Source organism: Clupea harengus, chromosome 6, assembly GCF_900700415.2.
Source record: "Clupea harengus chromosome 6, Ch_v2.0.2, whole genome shotgun sequence".
Classification (NCBI taxonomy): domain Eukaryota; kingdom Metazoa; phylum Chordata; class Actinopteri; order Clupeiformes; family Clupeidae; genus Clupea; species Clupea harengus.
The window spans coordinates 28,327,135-28,350,693 of NC_045157.1; the positions used below are offsets into that span (position 1 = coordinate 28,327,135).

Genomic DNA, 23,559 nt, shown 5'->3' on the forward strand with positions numbered 1-23,559 from the left:
GGAGTGCTTGAGTTAAACCAGGCCTGGCGAATGGTTAGACTAAAAATGAAGCCAAACCAGAAACCGTCTGACCTAAACTATAAAGCGTCTTGGAATATTTGTTATTTCTAGGTTAATAGTCTAAATGCTAAAACATAAAGGCATACAATCTATTGAAAATCGGTGACGAACATAGTTTTGCACTCAGAGTGTGTGTACTTCTAACTCTTGTTACACTTGACAGCTAACAAACTTAATTGTCGTGTCTTTGAAAAGTTGAGTGCGACCTTACTGTCTGCCTGGTTTCCGTCCTCCACACTTTTGCCCATGACCTCATAAGTTAGAAAGGGAGGGAGGAGGCGTTTAGACCTGTCTCATTGAGCAGACACAAGTTCACGTACAAGGCAGGAAATCTCCCACTCACCAAAACACACCAAAGTAAGGAACAAGTCTATGTTTAGTTTATGACATGTCTGACATATTTCATCCTCACGTTTATTTAGTTTATAAGTGTGCTCTTCACATAACCATCTTTTATATGAATTTGTATATGTGTATGGCGATTCCAGTCAAATATTGATCAGAACATTAATTTTAAGGACATTCCAACGTTATTTGCGTTTTATAGTAAAGTGTCATGGAGGTGAAATGTTGCTAACGTGTATGCAATCGCACACCCGGTATACGCGGCCTGTTGTACTGTTCTCGCGAGTAGAGAAGGATGTATGCGTTTGGGGACTGAACAACAAAATCATCGATGCTCTCCACATTGGCATCATCGAACACATGCCAGCTCCTGGTCATAGTGCTGCGGCAGCACGCAGTGTAATGACCCATGTCCAAGTCGCCGGTGTGGTTCTGTGGGATCACACGGTGGAAAAGACGTAAACATGGGTCTGTTATACAAGACTCAAGGCTGTCTGGTTAAAAATAAAAGTTCAGTTATGCAAGAGTCTCAAGCCTGAAATAACTGGTTATTTTTTTAAAGACTGTACAATTTCCAGCGATTACAACACCAAGATGTGTAACTGCATACAACAATTCAAGTATTTACAATGTCGAAAAAGTTTTCTTTTTTTCAGGCGTGCGCGTGTGTTTGTGTAAAGATACACACAGCTGTAGTGCTTCTTCATTTTATATTGAACTCATACTCACCACCACTCCATATAATGAATAACTATTCTGTTGAGATGATGTTTTGCTTAGATATGGAGTAAGATCCAAATTGTTCAAAGGGAAAATTACATTTGTTCTTAGCTTCTTCTTGGTTTGTCCTTGACAATCAAACCTGAAATACACAAAAGAATGGTTTTGAATTCATAACAGTAAAGCATTTAAGCATACTCTTCCGTACAATGTGATCTACAAAGAAGTGTAGCATTTCTATTTGAACTGCAGGGAATATACTTTGGCGAGCTTGCCTATTGGAATGGAAACTGACACAAAGATTTGAGGTATAACAGCAAATCCTATGCCCCATACACTGCACAACCCCGGGAGTGCCAAAGAACACAGGCAGAATGACTGCACATCCTATACACGAACATGACACTGACACTGACGGTGGACAGATATGCTAACATAAAGCAGGGCTGAACTAAGGCCTTAACAGCATAACGTTCACAAACCAACCAACATGGGAGGCCTGTGGAACACTGTCTCTGAAATGTTAGGGGTGAGAAGGCAATGGCAGGATGGAGGGCCTCCCGCCCATAGTGGTGGTATGAAGAACTCTCAGGCGAGCGACATGGGCACCCTGAGCTGGTGGAGGTGGCACAAAGAGACCCCAAGTCGGCAGCAGTCATGCAGAAGACCCCCGGGCAGTCAGTGGCAATGCCATGGCCCACTGGCAGGCAGCAACGATGGCATGGAAATCCCTCTTCTCCAGCGACAATGACACCATCGGCAGCAGCAAGTGGAAGTGCCCTCCCCGCAGGTTGGCGACGCAGAAGCAGCATCGGACAGCATTATGTACTTTGGCCGCAGCATCCCTGGTCTCTCAGTTGCAACCAAGATGCTGTGCGCTGGAACCATTAGGGCTGGCCAGGCCTCATCAGTAGCAGGCGCCGTCCTCCATCACGCCAGGCTGATGCGGCAGCAGGTGTGCTCAATGGGTCCAGGATCTCTCCCTCCATTCCTCAAGGGGACGCTAATTTCACTTCTGACACCAATGTGGCGATCCAGCCCAGAAGAATGGAGGTGGACACAGAGATCGGAGGTATAAAGGCAAGGCCCGCGCCACATACACCGCACGACTCTGAGAAATGCTGCTTTATAAGTACAACTCCCTTGTCCCATACACTGCACAACCCCAGGAACACACACAGAACCACCCAACAGCAGGTAGGTCTTATAGACAGACACTGACAGCGGACAGATAGGCTAATACCAGACACAAAAGCGAAAGCATTCTCACATTATTTCAGATCAACAACAACAAGAACTCATGCCCAGCCAAGGCCTGCTGAGAACCAACTGTGTCGTTGCCCTTGCATGCTACCATACTTAAGATATTTTCCAGGATAGTTACAGGCCTGCATTTGAATACGTTAATTTGATCTACATAAATGATATGCTCTGCTGTAATTTATAGAAGTAATGCGCACCGTTTCAGATGAAGTATGAGAATTTCTGGCAGTTGACACAGTGTCGTGAGGACCGCTGTGTCTCGCCTCATCCCACACTGAGGACACCACATCTGGTCTCCTTTGGTTAGAGTGCTCTGCTGGAAGAAGAGAGCCAGGCAGTCCTGCAAAACCAAGACCATGAGTCATGAGTGGGTGCACACAGGCCCCAAAATACATAGGAAACTTTCCCAGGCCATTCAAAGGGGTTTTTCCAAACTCAAAAACACCCATGTGGACTTGGTCACTCATCACACACATCCAGCGCCATGTGTGCAGGGACAACGTCAGTAGCCAAGACACCAAAGAGAGAGGAGCGGGGGGGGGGGGGGGGGGGGGGGGGGGGGGGGGGGGGGGTATTTTAAGGAGTGCAACTTGTCTCAATAGTCTGTAATAGTGTAAAATTAAATATACTACACTATATGTACACATACAATCATATGTACATAAGTAGGACTGTAATTGAACACTCTTAGGAGAATCTATCTGTAGATTTCCTGCTCCATGATATTCTAATTGTATTGGCACTCAGTATAGAAAGTTAAGACATTTACATTTCAACAATCATCATATTTTAGGGTTAAGTTCATCTTGTGAATTTTAACATGTCCATACTCATCGATGGCCATCTACTGTACTTAACATGAGGTGCCAGGCTTATTAATCACGGTGACTTTCTAACATTCATACACACACACAATTACTACGTTCAAAGCCCCCTCTAAACACACACACAGCCCAGACTGGAATATACAGCCCAGACTGTAACATTCACACACACACTATTGCTACGTTCAAAGCCCCCTCTAAACACACACACAGCCCTGACTGTAACATTCACACACACACTATTGCCACGTTCAAAGCCCCCTCTAAACACACACACAGCCCTGACTGTAACATTCACACACACACAATTACTACGTTCAAAGCCCCCTCTAAACACACACAGCCCAGACTGGAACATTTAAGATTTGGATGAACCCCACACTACAGAACATGGGGCGACAGTGGTACAGGAGGTAAAGAAGTCGTTTAGTAAGCAGAAGGTTGCTAGTTCGATTCCCTGTCAAAGCGTCCTTGAGCAAGACACTGAACCCCTAATTGCTCCTGATGTGCAGTGTGCCATCAGTGTAAATGTAAAATGTGTATACATTGTAAGTCGCACATATGTAAGTCGCTTTGGATAAAAGCGTCTGCTAAATTACTTAATGTAAATGTAACATTAAAACTCTAATTACCCATAATTCCCCAACCCAGGAACTAAACCTCACATTAGCTCGCCATTACAATTACTATGTGCATGATCCAGTGGCTGGCTCTCAGCAAAGGGTCATTGTCAATTAGCAACACAGTGGCAGCAAGCCTTACCTGCAGTTGACACTTATAGATGTCCGGTGGGATGGGCAGGGACAGAATGGTAAAGATCTGGTTGCTGTGCGTCTGATGGTCACAGCGCATACAGAGTGTGATGTACGTCAGCTGGCCTTCAAAGAGGTTTGTGATGACGGTTGAGTCACTGGCAGGGTTGGGGGCCTTCGTGCTCTGCTTACTGGTGGACACCCTCTTCTGGAGTGTGCCTCCTTTCTACAAGAAGGAGAGAATTCAGGGCCATGGCTTGGCCTAGTGTGGCTTTCTTGGATTTCAAGGACATTAAGGCTTTACCTCAGTTTCCAAACGATTGAATAATGGTCTGAGTTTGACAAGTTTTCTTTCTTCTAGTTTCATTTCAGTAAGCATCTCAGAATAACCTAATCATTCATTCACAAGCCACAAAGAGCCCCCAGCAGTGGCTGCTTACCCTGGCGAGGTCATCATGGAGAGCATTGAAGAGGAAAAGAAGAAACTCCTGGGCATCTTGCTGAGAGTTGCTGCTAAACAGAGAGTGCTGGCCACACATTTGGGCTCTCACTTTGGAGAGGCAGCGAGTGTCCATTTGTCCTGACCACATTGTCTCCAGGAAGGTGACAAAAGCCCCTGCCACCTCGCAGGACCCCCTGATTAGAGTCAGATAAAAATGTGTATTTAACTAATCCAGCAAGGAAGGTCAATTTAGCATTCTTATTCTGTGAGTGTTTTGCTCATACCAGTCCAGTTGTGGACATTAGTACATGCATGATTTTGAAACATACCAATTATTGCAGACTGGGAGCAGGACACCAGACGTAACTCACCTGGATATCTCCTCCTTGGTCTGCTCGTTGAGGAAGTGCTCCACTAGGGGCACTGTGCTGCAGAGGCACTGCAGGACAGCGTTCATGTAGCAGGAGTTCCCTGAGTTGATGAGGCCACACAGGCCTGGATGGTGTCTGGCCCCGGTGACACCACTGGTTGAGCTGAGCTCCTCTGTGGAGATCAGGCGGCGGCTGTTGTTGGAAGACCAGGCTCTGACACAGACGGATTGAAAGGTTTGTACCCAGTGAATTCAAATGGAACATAGGCAGAGTGTATAGCAAGCAAGCAAAAGAATCCTTTCTCTTTTTTTCCCCCCACGTATTTTTGAGTTATCTCTCCAAGCCTACACAAGCAGGGTTGCAATCATGGGACAATGGCAGATTTGTGTCAAGCTGGGTACTAGCTCACGTGTGTTCTTTGATAATCTCCATGTTATGGAGACATTCCATCTATTTTTGTTGCAAGGAAAATTCCACACATAATAAGTTGTAACTTTTTAAGTATGATTTCTGAAGTAACTTGTATGACATGTTTCCACATAGCCTGAACCAGGTACTGTATAGAACACCCACTCTCAGTTGGCACCAAAGGCTGTTTGTTGCATTACACCACACATCTGCAATGTTCATCACAAACCTTGCATTGGATTTAAAAGTCCACTCTGATGAGTTGCGTGCTTCAGATGTTTCAGGGGACGCCAGGAAGTATTCCATGGGCAGCTGCGAAGCAACGACTTTAACAAACTCACTCAAGTTCATGCGTCCCTCGGTCTTCATCACTGGCATTGCATGCACAACAAAGGAGTTGATGGTGATGAGATGCACCATAAGCCAGAAGCCCTGGAAGAGGATGTCTCTGACACCTGAGTTGCTTAGCACCGCGGGGCCAATCCAGCCGCGGAGATGAGTCAGCAGCTGATTTGAGGACTGCTCACCCAGCGGAGGACATTCATTCTCAGAGGCCAAGACATTCATGCGAAAGGTCACAAACTTGAGATGGATTCCCAGGCCAGAGAATATCTCGGTTAACTTGCCCTCCATGAAGGCTGAACTGTCCAGTTGCACATGGTAACCCTTATTGACGTATGGTTTCAGGAGATGGTGAAGCACTTGCTCCAACACTGATGCCTGAGAACCTTTCTGAAGCAGCGGCATGGAATACAGGTAGAAGTTGCACACATAGCCAGAGGAGAGCTCAAAGAGCACAGCCACGTTCAGGGGGCAAACCTGGCCATCTACTGAAAGGCTGAACTTCTTGACCAGCAGCTGTTGGCCAGGTGTGTATACTTGTTGGAAGCGGCGTGAGACATGCTCTTCGAGCGTGTGGAGAATCTCCCAGCGTTCATCTTCACCGCGTCTGCATAAACACAGCAGGGTGTTCTGGAAAGAACCGCTCAACTTCTCCAACCAGTTTTCTATGGACGGTGTGACACGAATAGGCCGACCCCGACAAGCCTCAGTGTGAAACCCAATTCTGAGGGCAATGGCAATCCACATGACAAAGTCAAAGTAATGAACTTCTGCCAGTCTGTCTGTTTTCTCACAGTAGATTGTAAGGTCCTCATAAAGGGCGCCATTCACCTTATCACATAGTTCCTCTATCGCAGTTCTTTCCAGAAATGCTAAAAAGAACTCCTTAGCCGAGTTCTGGTTCAGAGACATGGCACTTTTCTTGATCTTGGCAACAGGTCTCATCTTTCTAGATTTGAAGAGGCCTGGAGCACACAAACCATTCCCCTCAGAGGCGATGTCCACCGGCTCAAAGAAGGGACACTCCTCCAGAGCCCATGCAATCTCCCGGACCCTCAGAACGCTTGCTTTCATACTCATGGTGGAGAAGGGTACCACACACTCCTCCAGGAAAAAAAATATCCCCCTTTTACCTTTGACGGTACTGGATATGGAAAAAAATACAGCAGCTACAGATGAGCAACAATTGTCATGTCCTAAAGTTTTGTTTCCCACGGTTGCTTAAGAAAGAAGCATGAAGCCTGAGCTCCTCTCAGCTTCAAAGCTCTCCCAAACTGACGCTTGCATAGAAAGATGCTCTCAGGAGCAACACATTGTCCAATCCCTTAGAGTTTTGCTGTTTAGGGACATAGCTTGTGTTTGAGTGTGTATAAGAGATAGAAAGCTCCCTGACAACTGTGTCCTAGCAACCTCTTTACAGTGATTCTACTTGTGATCTCACAAGTATTTAGGATAACTGGTCTTAAACACAGGGTCAATACATACTTAAAGCCTTTAGCGTGCATTTTTCCCTGTATAGGAAACCCATTGTTAACAATTATTCAGTTGCAAAACACATGCAAAAACAATGTGAATAGTGCAATGACGAGGCAAAAATCTTTAGGAATACTTAATCAAAACTACACTTCCCCTTTCCCATACACATCCATGTTATCTTCAGATGCTGTTAAGAATGTTCATGTCTATTGCTTTATGACATCATGTTGATTTTCAGAGATTCTAAAAGTTTGACCTCTTTTCTCATTCCAAACCAAAAAGGAAAAGGGCCTTTGACAGATCTTTTGTTGGTAATAATGCCCTACACTGTAGGACCTACAGGGTAATGCAGTATACCTTTTAAAAGTATGAGCAATTCGTAGCTTATCAGTACTTCTTGGATTTATTTTTTAATTGAATACATCATATGGTATTGAAATAATTCTGTTAATGTTTCCCCCACTGTCATTAAAACTATCATCAACCTGATCTTTTCGCCAGGTTTCAATCAGGTGGATCTTTCAATTCAAGCTGCGTCGTTCAAGAGGGGATTTCTCCCTTTCAGCCTTTTGCGCTCTTCAAGCAATAAAAGACTAACTGTTCTAACCTCTAGATGTCACTCATGACAAATATTAAAAGTAAGTCAGCATCAGAGGAACAAGAAAATGGATCCCGCACATAGCTTATGAGAAATATAGACTTTATTTCAGGGAAAACATATCCCACATACATTCAAACATGCAAATTGAGAATGTGTTATAGACAGTTTGCTCATTGTGAAGAATTTAAACAGAAAGGCCTGAATTATGATGACGAAATATGGCTTGGTGGCCTGGTGTAAACAGATATTATTGTGATCTAATTGTACAACACTTTGGTCAACGTGAGTTGTTTTGAAATGTGCTTTATAAATACATTTCACTTTGACTTTGACTGAATATGGCCTTACTCATGAACAATGCCTGAAAAAAGAATAATATTTCTGTCTGGAGGTGGTGAAAAGGAAAAGTAAGGATGCTATTTAAACAAACTACTAAATTGTTAAAGAAAATATAAATGAATGCACTTTGTAGATCAGTTCACATCAATGGAAATCACTCTGAGCAGACATCATGGGTTCCCCTTGCGTTTCCAGGAACCCAATCATAAACGGAATCATTTCCGGATGCAAATCCTGACCTATCCAGCCGTCTGCTGACGCCTGAGATTACAGAACCACACAGCTGTTTTTGGTTTTTGCCACCATGGTGACATCCTCCTCATCGGTACCCTGCTGGATGGCCTTCACAATCTAGAAATCAAGCGTCAAAATTATTTTACGTACATTTTTTTTTTTTACAATTATTTTTGCCAAATAACGAACAATGTAATACTTATAGTTTCACTTTCACTTCACTGTACTTAATAATAATAATGGATTTTATTTGTATAGCACACTTTAAAATACAAAGAAATCTCAAGGTACTTGCCTTCTTTGTATCTGGAAAACTATGGCTGTTGATTTTGGAGAAGATGACTTTTCCATCAACAGTGACTTCAAAGCTGGCTGTGAGAATGAAGGGGTTCAAAGAACAATTATGCTACTTGTGTTGCACATAAACATTTTATAATGCTCTTCCCTCACAACACAAAAACAAAAAGGCACCCATTTGATCTACCATTTAATTATCTGACGTTGGCTGCCTATTCGGTCTATTTCAACTGTACAAAGCTTTCAGTGTGTTCTGAGACCAGCATTTCCTTCCGTAAAACCCAGACAAAGGTGTAAATTACAGAGGAAAAAACCTGAGGTCTAAGTGGAGCTTACTTGGCCGTCCAGTTCTGCCAGTCACAACCGCATCGGGTATGGCCTTCTTGATCTCGAAGGCCAAGTCCCGATAGCGGGAGGCGTACCCTCATCCCATGCTGTAATGACCATTTTAAAAACAATATTTAAACATGTACACAATTTAGATTGAGTTAGATTCGATTTAGATTGAATATCATTCACTTTGGTAAGTGAGATTTAGACTGTGCCTACAAGCTAACACCACAATTTGAATAATGTTGGCCACTGACATCAATATGGCACATAATGGTAAGAAGAGAGCTTACCAATATTCAACGTGCACCTTCACTGCCATGCCGAGAACTGTGCCCAGCTCAGGTTACTTGACAGTTCAAAGAGCTACCAGGCTGTCTGAAAACAGGTCCCACCAGTTTGTCCAACCTTCATTCTTGGCCAGATGTCTGTTCCCTTTATATGGTATTAATCATGGAGATCTTTGTATTTTGCATATTTGTTTAATTTACCAGAGGACATTCTGTGAAGCGTCTCAAAACCAAATGATATGTACACATACACAGAGATGTGCCGTTTTATTTTCTTTTTTATTAGTTGAAATGATATACAGTACAAAATGTTTTACGGCAATATACCCTTGCTTTTCACAATACCCCTGCATAAAATATTCCCATTTTATTCTGTGAAGTTCGTGCCAAATATCTGTATCTATAAGATACACTAGATTAAAATTCTCATACATTACTTGAATGACAAAAGATGACAATAGTACCTTTATAACATTAAAAATTCCTCTATAATCATTTTCTGTGGACATAGTATCAGCATTTGACACATTAAAATGACATATATTGAACTGTAAAAGTTGCATTGCAATCTGCCCATATTTTACAAGATTTTTCAAATCTGTATAGATTTCTTCGGTAAGTATGAACCACAAATGCCATAATACATATTTCTACACATATCTTACACTTATAAAAAGGAGTTTATGACATTCTGCTCAAAAGATTGCGCAGTTTAAATTAGAGCAGGTTCCCTTCAAAACCTACTTGAAACAGGCAAAAGATACAATGCACTTAAAATCGCTTTCATTTTATACAAGGCAACTTTGCATTATTCATAATAAATAATATTCCCCTCAAAACAATGAGATTGTACCAGTTTAATTGTCAGTTCTGTATCCTCATAACATATAACCTTTTAAAAATAAATTCATACAAGTAACCTACCCATGCCCCAACATATTTTAAAATCTGGTCAAATTTGAATTTGATCATCGAGTAGTGATATGTCACCAGAGAAGAGGGACACTTCCTCCACAACATAGTTCTTCTGGCCTTTCTTCTTGAGCATGACAAATAATACAAAAAATGAAGGAAAAAAAAGCACAATGAGAAAGGTGAGGTGAGGGTGGAGAGGGGGGGGGGGGGGGGGGCTGTCTGCATGCGTCTACCTTGGCAGGGATAGAGACAGGCTTCCAGTTTACTGAGGGGGAAGTTTGTCCTGCCTGCTCTCCTCTCAAAGCATGAGGCGCATGGAATGCCGCTGCTCTTTGGTGCTGCTTCCGGGTTGGGAGGGGTCTTCGGGCGGGTTGTCTTGGGTCAGAGTCACCTTGTCTGGCGTGTAGTCGTTTCGCTTCAGGTCTGCCGCGGGGAAGGGGAACAAGGATATGAATGGTCTCTTTCAAATTCAACCACAGGAATTTCCGATAGAGGTGAACCAAAACAAACAGGTTTTGATACACAGTATCATCCATTGTTACTAGTACTCTTACAGTTTGTTCTTTATGTTGTGATAACGTATGTAAAAAAGGGATGTGTATGCTGACAAACAGATGAGAAATTATCCTTATCTACCTTTATTTTGCACACACACACACACACACACACACACACACACACACACACAAAAGTGCTTATCTCATACCAGGAAGCTTGAGTTTGCGGCAGCAGGAGTTACAGTGATGTTTAGCACGGAAGTTCCTTATCGCGTCATCTCCCAGGTTAGCGGGACCAAAGATCATGTTATGTGACCTATAAACAGAGATAAATAAATGAATACAACACAAGCTCAGTGAGCCCTTTAGTTGCTTTGAATGCCATCGTGTTTGGCCAGAATGTATAGTTAGTTAAAGATGGTGACTCACCCCTTTTCACCACTCTTTATCACAGACGGATCGGTCAGAATCTCCCCAACACCTACAGAGACAGATGAGGACGGAGATGAGATAGCAATCCAGATCAGAGTTCACAACTCAAGCGTATATCAGAGATGCTTAAGAATAAAAGACTAATGACATAGATGTCGAATAATAAAGATCTACAGAACACACACACAGACCTTGCAGGTCCAGCACTAAGAGCTCCCCTCGGGTGTACTCATAGGACCAGTGACTGAAGGCCAGCATGGTCTCCTCCAGCAGGTTGGTGGGGACGATCTCATCTCCGTTGTTGTTGTTGAACTTGCGGAACTCTCCGGTGATGCACTCCTCAATGGCAAACCACTGGCCAGCAGAGTGGCAGTACAGCAGGAACACCTCCAGAAATCTGCATGGAAAGATGGACTGAGGTTAGAAAGAACCAGACCCCCCTCAATGAAAATTGGTGGAACAACTGAGCAGGATCATGGATCATTTGGGCAATGACTGCAATCAGGCCAACCTAACCACTTGTACCATCATGATGCTTGATACCATGATACTGTAGTTATGTACATAGGATACATAGGATAGTCACTAAAACTGCTAGTGGGTTTTACCAAATGACTAAATGATTGGTGTCTTGGAGTAGTTGGAGTAGAGTAGAGTAGTTTCTATGGGGTGCTGCTCACCCCAGAATAAAGCAAGTCACCACATGACAGTCAAATGTGTTGACGTAGCTCAACCTACTGCGTATGTATGAGGAAGTCAGATGTCTAAATGGGAAACCAGCAGACACATTAGTCCGGTTTCAGAGGCCTTTTACCTGGGAGAGTAAGGGATCGACTTCGGCCTCAACTGGTTAAAGGCAAAGGTTAGCTTCTGGGCAGCCCTCTGTTGCTGAATTTCCTGCAAATGAGAGAAAAGACAAACATGTGATTCTGTTTCCATTTGGCTACATTTCATCATTCCATTTCATCATTCCTCAGCTAATCTCTCTCTCTATGTCTCTGTTCTATGCACATTTCAGAGCGCTGCATGTGGGTGGTCTTGCTGAAAAGGGTGACTAAAAGAGGACTTCTGATGTGGGTGGAGAGGCTGGGCAGCGCCGGCGTCAGCGTCCCACACCATACTAGTTGACGCACACACATCTAGTGTCCACGAGGACCCATGTTTAATTCCAGCCTGAGGTCATTTCCTTGAGCCTAACTCCCTATCTCTGTCTCCCACTCACCTCCTGTCGTGTCTTCACGGTCACTGAATAAAGGCTAGGAAAGCCCTAAAATCAACCTGACGCTGGGGCAGGAGCAGGGGCTCAGTCTCCATGTGCTCCTTGTGCCAACCAGGCTGGGTTCATTCCGTTCCCTCAGGTCCTCAGAAGGAGGATATTCTGAACTGTGCCATACCGCTCTATGGACCTTAAGCCACATTGTCTGGGCAAACGGCAAAAGAGCCTTCCCTTCTGTGACAGGTCAAAAACCATGCAGAGTGGACATTGCTCCACACGCTAAGATTTACAATATGGCTACACGGACCGCTGCTGACCTCAGAGACGCCCAGTTGTGGGAGTTCACGCAGATGTTAAGGGCACTGCCACGGCCCTGCACCAGACACACCCCGATAAGAGGAGCTGGCCGCGTGTGGCGGCACAGGATGGATCTGCGGCACCCCCACCCATGCCCACCCACAGCAGGGACTGCTCTCAGGAAGCACCCTGGCCACTTCCTGCCATCTCCAACCTCCCCACACACTCACTCACTCACTCACTCAGTCAGTCAGTCAGTCAGTCAGTCAGTCGCTAAACGGATGTTTGTGTGGAAAAGAAAAGGTTCCTTTCCCTCAGCACACACACACACACACACACACACACACACACACACACACACACACACACACACACACACACACACACACACACACACACACGGCCTAAATACAGAGAGGAATGCAGTGGCCTAAGTGAGGTGGAAGCAACCAGAGAGCCAGCAGAAATCAGTGGGTTGACAGCCAGAGTGTTGACAGACTGAAGGCAGCGAGTGGCAGCCTATTAAAAGCCATTCACTGTTGATGAAAGTAAACACCCCCACAAATCAAATTCATCCAAAAGGGGAAACTGCCAAACTCTTTTCACCAAGGTTACCATTTGGTCACTTTGGTAACCCAGACAATGCTATACGCCGGCATGCAGTCATTTGAAGGAGCTTCAGACCGAGCCACTTGGCTCTACTGCACGGCCTTTCGTGTTTGAAAACACATCAGTGGGATCTGAGCTCAAGCCTGCACGCATGCAAATCCCACCCAGTGCAATCGGGGGGCTTATTTGAAATGGCGGACAATGACTTCGGGACTGGCCTCTCACCCTGAGACAAAGGTGGAGCACAGTGTCCTCCTTGTAGATGCTCTGCCAGGTGTTGACCACCTCGGGCAGGAAGGACTTGACGATGTACAGGTGGCCCGGCTTGAGGATGTCGTACTCGGACCAGGTGCAGAGGACCTTGAGGGCCCGGCGCAGACCGCCGCCCATCTCCTCCTTGCTGAGGAACTCGATTTTGGCACAGAGGCCGCGCTGGGCCCAGGAGGACATGCTGTTGTTGATGGTGTTGGGGGAGCTCTCCTCCAGGCGGTACACAGTCACCGGCTCCCCTGTGTCCGAGAGAGAGAGAGAGAGAGAGAGAGAGAGAGAGAGGTGTCAAAATAACAAGTGATGAAAATAGCTTTGTCTAAGATCTTTTAATGGCATGTCATGTTTAGTGTATGGTGCTACACTACAAGGTATTGTACATTTTCTGTGGTGGTGGAGTAAAATGCTATCAGATTTTTCAACATGGGAAAGTACTTCAAATCAAATGGCTATTTTTTTTTTTTTTAAATCGTGAAATGACTCTAAACTGTCTGTAACTTGCACCTGTACACTGAAAAGCATTTATAAACGTAAGTAATGTAAGTTAAACACCTGTAATTGTGCATTACTATTCTCCACATTGGTTATAGTTATAGGACACTGATGCCTGAATCTAAAAGTGACTACTGACACACTGAACCTAAAGCACTTCTGCCTCTAATGTAGCTAATGTAGGCTCTGGACTCTAGAGTGAAGCTTGAGAAAGGGGGGCTGGCTGGCTGGCTGGAGAGAGGGGTGGAGTGGCACAGCCTTACCTCTAGGGGGCACAGGGGTGAACGGGATGCTCTGGGACAACCGCATCAGGTTATTACGCTCCACAGCTAATACAGGGGGGGACAGACGGGTTTATTACACTCAGCACAGAGAGGAGAAGAGGGAGCCAACACTCAGCTAACATTCCAAATGTGTGCGAAACATGAAACAGTAATGCTTCACATCAAGTGTCCTTTCATGAACATCATCTTTTGGGTTTGTTAGCATGAAATTATGCCATAAACACCTCCATTAAGTATGAAATAAGAGTTACATGGTTGTAGTATGAAGGCCTAGTAACCTAGTCAACTGATTAATCTTGGGTGTGTAACATCCAACAGCATGTGAAAGGCCAATAGTGTTGTTCACATTGCTGGTATCTAGTGGTTCAAAATAAATACTGTGGAATATTTCTTTAACATGGTAATTTGCTTTTGGCTTGTTAACCCATCATTTGATGGTCTGTGTTACATTGCCTGTCTCAATGAATGCAGAAAGAATTAGTTGAAGAGAACTTCATGTAAAGCATTACGAATTAAAGCACTTTAAGGAGCTCTCACCCGAGTACTGGTAACTTTCGATTGGCTTGAATGGAGACCCGATGGCTGAAGGGATAAACAAGTTCAAGTTATTACTGGCCATTTCAGTCCTATAATTCACCTGGAGTCACACTTGCATTATCAAAATAGTTCAATAGAACAACATCATGCTAACAGAACAGAACATAATAAATCATGCTTCAACTGGAGCTTTAAACAATAAAATTAATCATTAAAGAAACAATAAATCATGAATAATATTATTAGTCATTCAGTTGCAGCTATGGTTAGTCACTCTATGGCCTTTATCAAGTCAATAGCTTACAGGTTATGATGGCTATTAAACAACCTTCACACCCCAGATTCAATTGATTAGCGGTAGCTCTTTGCTAGCCTCTACAGTCCAAAGTCTAACACCACTTTAAACAGGCCATCTTTCGTATAGTACTTTTTGAACTAGCCCAAAGAAGGTGGACAATATTGCTATCGACCACTGCACATTCTTCTGCCTGCCTGCAGGGGGCAGAGCAGGAGGCCTAAAGAGGGACCATAGAGAGACGGACTCACAGTCTTTCCTGCCTCCCAGGTGTGTGTGTCTGGCTGTGTACAAGCATGCTGCAGCTGAAATGAACAGGTGAAAATGGAGGTTACATGGTCAGAATGAAGGTCATCAGTCACTGCTACGTAAGAGTCCCTGAGGTCAGGGGTCAGGCAGGATGAGAGAGACTAGAGGCACATTCCTGCCCTGCCTGCAGCACTGTGGACACACTGTGGTCTAAAGATGGCTATCTGGATGTTGTGCATCCAAACAAACACTTAAGTGTTGTTACCCAAGGGCCAGTAGGGCTGCAGGCAGGAATCTACATTTCAGTGGCGGAAGAAAAGCATGAGCTTTGTGAGGAGTACAGCCACAGAACCTGCAGGTTCATCATGTGGTCTCCCACACACATCTCAAGGAAGGGGACTGCAGAACAATAACAGCACCATCTACAGAAAGACAGCAAGGCTAGAGTATAAAGTATGCATGAGGTACTAAAGCTATTCCCCAGGGCTCTAAAAGACTGGTGCTGAAGAGACAAGCTGTGGCCAGACCAAGGCCCTGGATGTGCATGTGCGTGTGCGTGTGCCTGCCTGTATGTGTGTGTGCTTGTGCGTGTGCGTGTGTGTGTGCGTGTGTGTGTGCGTGTGTCTGGTTGGTGAATGACGGGGAGATATGATTTAGCGAGATGAGATGGTTCATACCATTGAGGGCCTCATCTGGGGGGCTTCTGAAAAGGAAAGAAGAATAAAATCATTTTCACATGGTTGGCTGTAATACGTTTTCTGCAGAATGTGCAAGCATTTCAACATACTTCATAATCAACAACATGTAAAAGGTCAAGACTGTAAATATCAAGTGTGATCTGTGTCAGAGCAGATAGAGTTGCCCCTCGGACAGAAACATTCCTGCGTAATCATGCGCTCTTCACAGATCCAAAGTCTCAATAATCCCTTTGTAGTCATTGCTGACACTAGAAAGTTGTTAGCCCCGCATTTAACAGGAGACTCATATGATCCCCACGCTGAATGGACCACTTCCATCTAAATGCCTTAATAGCTTTCAGCTGAATGGGCGATTGTTTTCCTTCTCCATGGCAACTCTAATCCGGGATTGGCCGGGGCCCGGGGGCCTGGGCCACGCTCTGTGGGAGCTCTGTGATTGGAGACAGTGGCGGCAAGGCGGCCGTGGGCTAGAGAATGTGACCCCTGATGTGGTGCCAGGTGTGAACGTGCGGCGAGGAGAATGTGGCGGGGCAGCGACGCCGACATGCCCTTGAGGAGGCCGCCTCCTGTATCACGCGTGTGCCATAGAAACAAACAGGGAACGCCATGGCCCTGGCCCTGGCAATCATTAACACGCCGCTGTAGTCTTTGATGAAGCAGAGAAATCGATTACTTACAGACTGCTGGCCTGGGCTGATTTGACTTGTACCCGCTCCTGGAATGACAGAAGGGATTGTGATCAAACAGTGAGGTTTAATAACCCTGCTGATGGCAGGGATCCAAAAACATCACACAGCCGTGGGGCCATAACCGTTGTGAATTTCAACACCTATTTACAGTGAACTCAATTAGCAAGACATGCCAATCACAACTACAAGGTTGCGGGTTCAAATTCCACTCCAAGATATGCCTGAGAACGGTGTGTAAGGAGATCAAACCAGGCTTCAAAGTGTTGGTGTGTATACACTGACCAGCAGCAGGGCAGCGCGCGGGTCCTTATGGACCAGGATGTCCTCTGCGGACACTCGACTCTGATCCCGTTTGCTGAGAGCTGAGGGGGAGAGCCACACACACGGTCACACACACACACACACACACACACACACACACACACACACACACACACACACACACACACACAGAGAGAGTGCTTTGTCAGGTGGGTACAGTGAACATCAACTACTTTTGAGTCTGTGTGTCTACGAGGGTGCATGTGTCGGTCTGTGTGGACGCGTCGTTTCAAAGCGCTTACTTGACTCAGGACGCAGAAGCGTGGGGTTCCTGTCGAACTCGGTGAAGCCAGCGTACGAGTTCACTGTCCTCATGTGACCTTCAGCGCGACCCTAGGATAAGTTGCACAAAAACAAGCACAATGAAGTCCATCAAAGCAAACAGGTGATGTGTGGTTATACCTCAACATGGTGTGTATACAACAGGGACTAAACTAAACAGAAGGTCAGAAACAAAACACAGAATGAAAAAATACATCACACCATACACCAAATCATGGTCAAAATCATGGCCAAATCATGGACACATGGTCATCCATTTACAATTTTCGGTAAACAATTTCTCTAGTGGGAAATGGTCTGGATATTAAAACAAACATTTTGCTGTTTTATAGTTGCTTGGCAACCCGGTTGTAAACTGCAGAATGATTTGGACCACCACGGGCCACTGTGTGTTTTTGGACCACTGCGCAGCAGCAGGAGAGAGGCAGAGGACACTGACCATTCCCTTGGCCTTCTTGGATGGACTGAGCTGTCGGCTGCCAGCAGCGTCGTCTATGGGGAAAGAGTGCTGCAGATCCTCATCATCTTTATGGCCTTGACCAGGTCAGAGACAGAAGCAGGTCAGTGACGGGGGCAAGTAGTCATCGGAGCACTTTTGAACTTTGCAGATAGTGAATTCACAGTCTGTAACACTCCAGGGAACATTTCCACGCAAACAGCATACCCCATTCAGAATTTAGCATATTAATGTACAATACAATACCAACAATATGTTAGGCAAGTCAGATTAAATTAATCAACCAGTGTGTGCTTATCCATATATTTGTGAGTGTATTATAATATTTTCAGTATTATATTATACTGTTAAATATAACTGAACTGTTATTAATTGTAATATGTATGCAATTCCTAGGGTGTCTTTGAAGGTTTGACTGTTGACTAAATAGTCACTATAGGAGCATTAGCACAGTAAAATGGAATCAGAAATCCTAAAATCATAAAACTGTACAAATACCACCATAAGCTGAGAACATTATATGTTTGTGTGGAACATTTCCAAAATATCTTCCCGTTTCATTACAAATATGGCTGACTATTTGACCAACTGCTGGTAAAATACATGTAAAAAAAAATCATCTCGATGTCGCGGAGGTGCGTCAATGCAGAATATGTGCATTAACACACACACACACACACCGTGGCAGATTGTCTCGTCATGCACCTGACCCAGACTTGAACCTCATTCATTTTTCGTCTCAAACTCAACAGCAGATTGGAGCGGAGCGAAAGATTTGAAAAGGAAACAGTAGAAGTTAAGGTTTAGACGAGACTTTATAATAAACTGACTAATATTAATATGTGCACCATGCAAGTCTAAGCACGGCACATAATTGCAGCTGGTCAGAATCTACATTACATTACCTGACCAGCGGCTGGTCAAATAGCAACTCACAAGAGACAGAATAATATTCACCCACTTCCATCCACCACGCACATTCAACAACATAGCAACCCGTTAGTTCACATGTTTCCAAACACACACTACGGTCCCTTGGAGGAGGTTTTGTTGCATCAATTCTGTCTGCCACATCTGTCATGTAATTCTGGCCAACGCAGGGATGCTGAAGAATGACTAGTTATTCTTCTGAGTGAAGGCCTGTGATGTCCACTAAAGCCAGCTTAGAGTTCTTTAGTATACTCATGTTTATTCATGATTAGACCCACTTGCCAATTATCCATTAGATGTTTGTTTCTGGGCTTTAAAATCATCCGCATCGATCCACAATGCACAACAGATGTGACATAAGACAGAAATAAGGTTGAGGACTCAAACCCTGAGTACTGAAAAAGAATCCCAAAAGGAAACTGCCCATGCAAAGACTTCAGACGGAGCTGAAGAAACCCCCGAACACAAACTCCCAAGCAGGCCAGCAACCAAGCACCCTCTTTCCGATAACTGAAGCTGGAACTCAAACCTCTGCCTGTGGCCGCGTGCCTCAGCCTACGCAGCACTCCTTTACCATTCTGCCTACGTTTGGGGGGCTGGGCAGGGGCATTCTCCACGTGGGGACTCCCAGGGACAACAGCAGGGGGCGGCTCGTAATCAGGATGGGTGTCGTCATCGTGGGGCGGGTCACTTGCCGGGCCCGGGGGATCCGAGGGGGGCTGCGATCGGGGCGTTTCATTTGTGCTACCCTGACCACCTGGGTCAACGCTAACCTCTATGCTATCGTCATCATCGCAGAAGGCTTGATTGACATAGCCATCCCTCTCAGCGCAAGCGGGCGAGGCAACTGTGCTGTCCCTCTCAGCGCAAGCAGGAGAGGAAACCGGGCGGGCAACGTCAGACGTCTTTGAGACTACGAGCACAGTGGGAAAAGCACAGCTGGCATCTTGCTCCTCCTCCTCCTCCTCCTCCTCCTCCTCCTCCACTTCCAGCTGCTCATCACAACTACAATGAGGATCACACTTACCGACGAAGGCCCCGAACTCCACTGTGAAGCTCTCGGGCAGGGGGTCGTGCTCTGGCGTGGTGACCTGGGAGAGCCTGTGGGAGGCGAAGGCGTCCGTGGGCTGGGAGGGGGCGCTGACGAAGAACTGGGCGGTCCGCGCGGGGGCCCCTGGAAGGCTGCTGTGGGACTCGTCCGGATGAAGCCGACCGGGCTGCCTCTCCATGAAAGAGTGGCCGCGCAAGCGCAGCTCCGGCGGGGTCACGGCTGCAGCGGCGGCAGCGGCGGCAGCAGCAGCACTGTGGGGTAAGGCACTGCCCGAGGGACCAGCCTCCGGGAGGTTGTGTGCTGTGCCCGCCCGCCGCTCCGGGCTCAGGGCCAGAGCCAGCTCCAGACCCGGCCGCCGGGGGACGGCCTCGTAGGCGCTGTGGCCGAACAGAGACTCTGCGATGTTGCCGGGGCCGCAGGCGGCGCTGCGGCGGGCCAGCGCGGACGACTTGTGCGGCAGCCCGGCATCGCCGTCGGCCACGCTGGACGCCAGGTTCTTGGTGATGCTCAGCTCGCGCGTGATCTGGTTGTGCACCTTGCTGGCCTCGGAGGCGTGCTGGGCCGTCAGGGCCTTCAGCGTGTCCACCGTCAGGGCCGAGAGGTCCTGCAGGTGCCCGATCTGAGAGTCCAGCGTGTGCAGCGAGCGCTTGATGAAGTTCACCTTGTGGCTAACCTCCTTCATCTGAATGAACATGCATTCAACCCTGTGGAGATTTCATTCAAATACAATTCAATGAGTATCAATACAGCTTTTCACTCTTCATCTGTAACTATCTGACTATGTGGAGAAGTCATGTTAAAAGTACTACAGATGACAAAGCCTTTAGTTAAAATACACCATTTAGAAAATACACTTACAAATGGCAAAAGAAATATTCAAATTCATACGTAAAGACATAAACAGCACACTTTATTAACCACTCTGAAAGTGCTCACTTGTCGCCAGTCACTCTAATCCTCTCGTCGCTCCCGGTGTGAAACTGGTCATCCTTCTCATGGAAGTACGTCTCAACACACTGCTCCTCAAAGTCATGCAGTTTCTTCTGGTCCTCCTCAGTCAGAAACAGCTCTGCCGGCACAGGGAGGAGAGACACAGGTGATTACTCACCCATGGCGGATCACATCATGTCATTTCAGCCACTGGAATGACATATGATAAGCCACTGATATTTTACATCCTACTGGACTGGACTTCTTGTCCATTTGTCTCAAGGATCCCATCCCTGAACAAAATTAGTTTCCCAAATAAACGACTGAAGTGAACGACTCCCGTCCCATTTAAGCAAAGCACACAGATAAATCATCAAAGTGACTCTCCGTACTTGGGCCATATGAGTAACTGTCCTTCTTCCTCTTCCTGCAGATGTACGAGAGGAACGAGGACAGGTGACTGAGGAAGATGAGTGGAGGGGGCAGGACTGGCCTCTCGTGGTACACCATGATGAAATGATAGCGTTGGTACTTCCACACCAGGTTCGACATGGACTTCACTTGCAGATACACGTTGCTGTGACGAAGAAAGAGACTCAGTAAAGATCAGTTCTGCACATGCTCACCTGTTTCATCGCGATTACGAGGATTTACAGAGTGTCCTCTTCTAGAGCAGAGAGAGCCTGCCATAGTAATCCTGCCCGTTCTAAAAACACACTATATTCTCACTATGAGAGGAGTCAGAAAGTGAGTGGTGTGTGTGTAGGAGTTGAGAGTTCATTATTGGCTTACTTGAAGAAGGCTATGAGGAGATTGACCATGAGAATATACTGAACAAAGAGGTAGACCGCTTGCAGGAGTGGAGTCAGCCACACTCCACTTCTACAGAGAGCCTTCTGAGATTCATCCGCATTCTCGGCACACACTGCAAAGGAACACGAAGAATATCAGACAGAGTAGCACTGTGGCACATAGGTGCTGAATGGTGCATTTTGTCAACCTAAGGCCCAAACATTAGCAGCGTATCTGATGCTTTCGAAAAGAAAGACGGCCCACACACAAATGAGATAGGCAGGACTGTTTGTTGTTGTGATTTCCTATCTATCTGTCTGTCTATCTGACTATCTGCTTCACCCACTCTGGTTTTGGGATTTCAGGAATTTCAAGTCATAAAAGTAGTCATAAAATTTGTATTTTAATCTCTAACCTTTAATCTTTCTATTAAACTGACTTAAGTATTATCACTTTGTACAATATACACAAACAATGAAACTGAAAACATGACTACTCTACATTAACACATTTGTACATGAAAATAGTGTTGTTCAATTAAAGTTCACTTTGGTAAGAATAATAGATTTGGAGTGCACAACTACTGAAATGGTTTGCTACATAAAATATCCGTCAAAACACCTTTAAAAGCCCAGAGAAGTTTGTGGAATGTAAGGCTTTGTGTGCCTATAACCTTGACATAAGCCTGTGGACCTTGGTTGGTTGTTTGCTCCTCGTGAGAGTTCTGAGATTTGCAACTGGTTTTAGTTCTAGTTTAGTCTGTCGATTTTTGCATAAGGGGTTTATTTACAATCAATAACCTTTTAAATGTGAAATAAGATCCATCGTCCCAGCAGCACCCTAATGCACTTCAACATATAGCGAACATTACCAGTCCTCTATGTTACTATGCGACAAAGACTGATGAATGAAACTAGATACTCTATTTTTGAAAGGATATATATAAAAAAAAAATTAGATACACACAAACACACACGCAAAATTGGTCTATGGTAAGGGGAACTTAACAACAAAATACACTTGTACCTTCATTGCTCATTTGTGCTGTGTTCATACATTAGTTCTAATTATACATTTGAACCTGCTTGCGGTAAAACAAATGTAAATCAATAGAGGGTATGGAAAGTTGTTCACTAAATCTCAGAGCTCCAGGCAAACATCATGAGAACCACACACAGGCTTATCTTCAGGTGACAGATCCATCAAGCTTAATGTTCTACAACCTTTTGTCCAAGTGAGGCATTTTCACACATACTGCTTACACGACTTAAGTACATTTTACTCCAGAGAGTCCCTCGCTGGGTGATGAAATGTGCATCTACGGTAGGTGGCAGGCAACCTCGTTTCCCCACTGGACTACTTCCAGTGAGGTGGGGCAGTGGGAGTGAAGATGGTCTTTGATTAGGCCGTCGTGGAGGTATGATTCCCATGTGTTGGTGCCAATCAGCGTCCCATGCTGTGCCTAAGAGGTCTGTAATAAAAAGGTCCCTTACCATCATAGTCCTCCTTACCGTCGATTTCATACGCATACACTTCACCATACATCATCCAGTATGGTTGAAACACCACATCTTTGGCCAGCGTCCATGAGGCAGTCTCGTTCGGGTACAGGATGGCTTTTCTGGGGACGCCGTAGCTCAGAAGCACTATCGCCATGATCACCACAATGTAAAACATGTTGGCCACCTGCCAGAGCACCAAAAGCAAGCCGTCTGTTAGTGCCAAGTTTAGCAATTCTGCTTCAGCTTCCAGCATTAATTATGGTTATACTAGATAACTAAAAACTGTTATCTGTGTGGGTCAAAATGTTAATGCAACAGCTCATACATAGGTTAAATTTAAAGCTGAAAAAAAAGATCGTAAAGGGAACGTACCATTTTGCCAATCATCATAACATATGGCCCAGCTTGCTGGTTCACGGCCAAAATATCAAGGAGACGCACGTACCAAAATATAATATTCAAGCAATACACAGTTCTTCCAGCAATAAAAACACTTTCTTCATAGGCTCCAAATCTCAAACCGAATCCCACAAAAAAAGACACAATTGCAGCAAAGTCTGATATGTTAAAATAGTCATTGAACCAGACTTTGATCTTTTGACCTATCTTCCCAGCCTCAGACATAAACATCTGTGAGGAGACCAAACAGAAACAAAAAAGACTTAGAGTTAGTACTCCAGAACAGCAACACATGACAATATCCATATCATAAACTGGATTGTT

At 45.2% G+C, this 23,559-nt stretch overlaps 1 protein-coding gene and 1 long non-coding RNA gene across 6 annotated transcripts in view; one reads left to right on the forward strand and one right to left on the reverse strand.

The window, feature by feature from the left end:
* Positions 1–9,354: 9,354 nt before the first annotated feature.
* The window catches only part of trpm7 (transient receptor potential cation channel, subfamily M, member 7), a 32,916-nt gene continuing 18,711 nt past the window's right edge, over positions 9,355–23,559 (reverse strand). For 2 of the 5 annotated variants that reach the window (XM_031569654.2, XM_031569653.2), the window contains exons 21-41: positions 23,209–23,466; positions 22,846–23,020; positions 21,335–21,467; positions 20,935–21,119; positions 20,549–20,681; positions 19,589–20,316; positions 19,091–19,474; positions 17,614–17,708; positions 17,135–17,225; positions 16,854–16,933; positions 16,560–16,597; positions 15,862–15,887; positions 15,187–15,240; positions 14,641–14,685; positions 14,083–14,148; positions 13,286–13,569; positions 11,753–11,835; positions 11,130–11,335; positions 10,936–10,987; positions 10,716–10,822; positions 9,355–10,432 (exon numbers count right to left, since the gene is read on the reverse strand). In XM_031569654.2, coding sequence (XP_031425514.1) covers positions 10,308–10,432; positions 10,716–10,822; positions 10,936–10,987; positions 11,130–11,335; positions 11,753–11,835; positions 13,286–13,569; positions 14,083–14,148; positions 14,641–14,685; positions 15,187–15,240; positions 15,862–15,887; positions 16,560–16,597; positions 16,854–16,933; positions 17,135–17,225; positions 17,614–17,708; positions 19,091–19,474; positions 19,589–20,316; positions 20,549–20,681; positions 20,935–21,119; positions 21,335–21,467; positions 22,846–23,020; positions 23,209–23,466 — 3,348 coding nt within the window. In that variant the 3' untranslated portion in view covers positions 9,355–10,307. The remainder of the gene's footprint in view (positions 10,433–10,715; positions 10,823–10,935; positions 10,988–11,129; positions 11,336–11,752; positions 11,836–13,285; positions 13,570–14,082; positions 14,149–14,640; positions 14,686–15,186; positions 15,241–15,861; positions 15,888–16,559; positions 16,598–16,853; positions 16,934–17,134; positions 17,226–17,613; positions 17,709–19,090; positions 19,475–19,588; positions 20,317–20,548; positions 20,682–20,934; positions 21,120–21,334; positions 21,468–22,845; positions 23,021–23,208; positions 23,467–23,559) is intronic. The other 3 variants (XM_042708097.1, XM_031569657.2, XM_031569655.2) reach the window with 3 other exon arrangements.
* On the forward strand, positions 17,596–23,407 carry LOC122132969. Its single transcript, XR_006152466.1, has 2 exons — positions 17,596–17,734; positions 20,976–23,407. It is a non-coding gene; the product is annotated as an uncharacterized LOC122132969 (long non-coding RNA).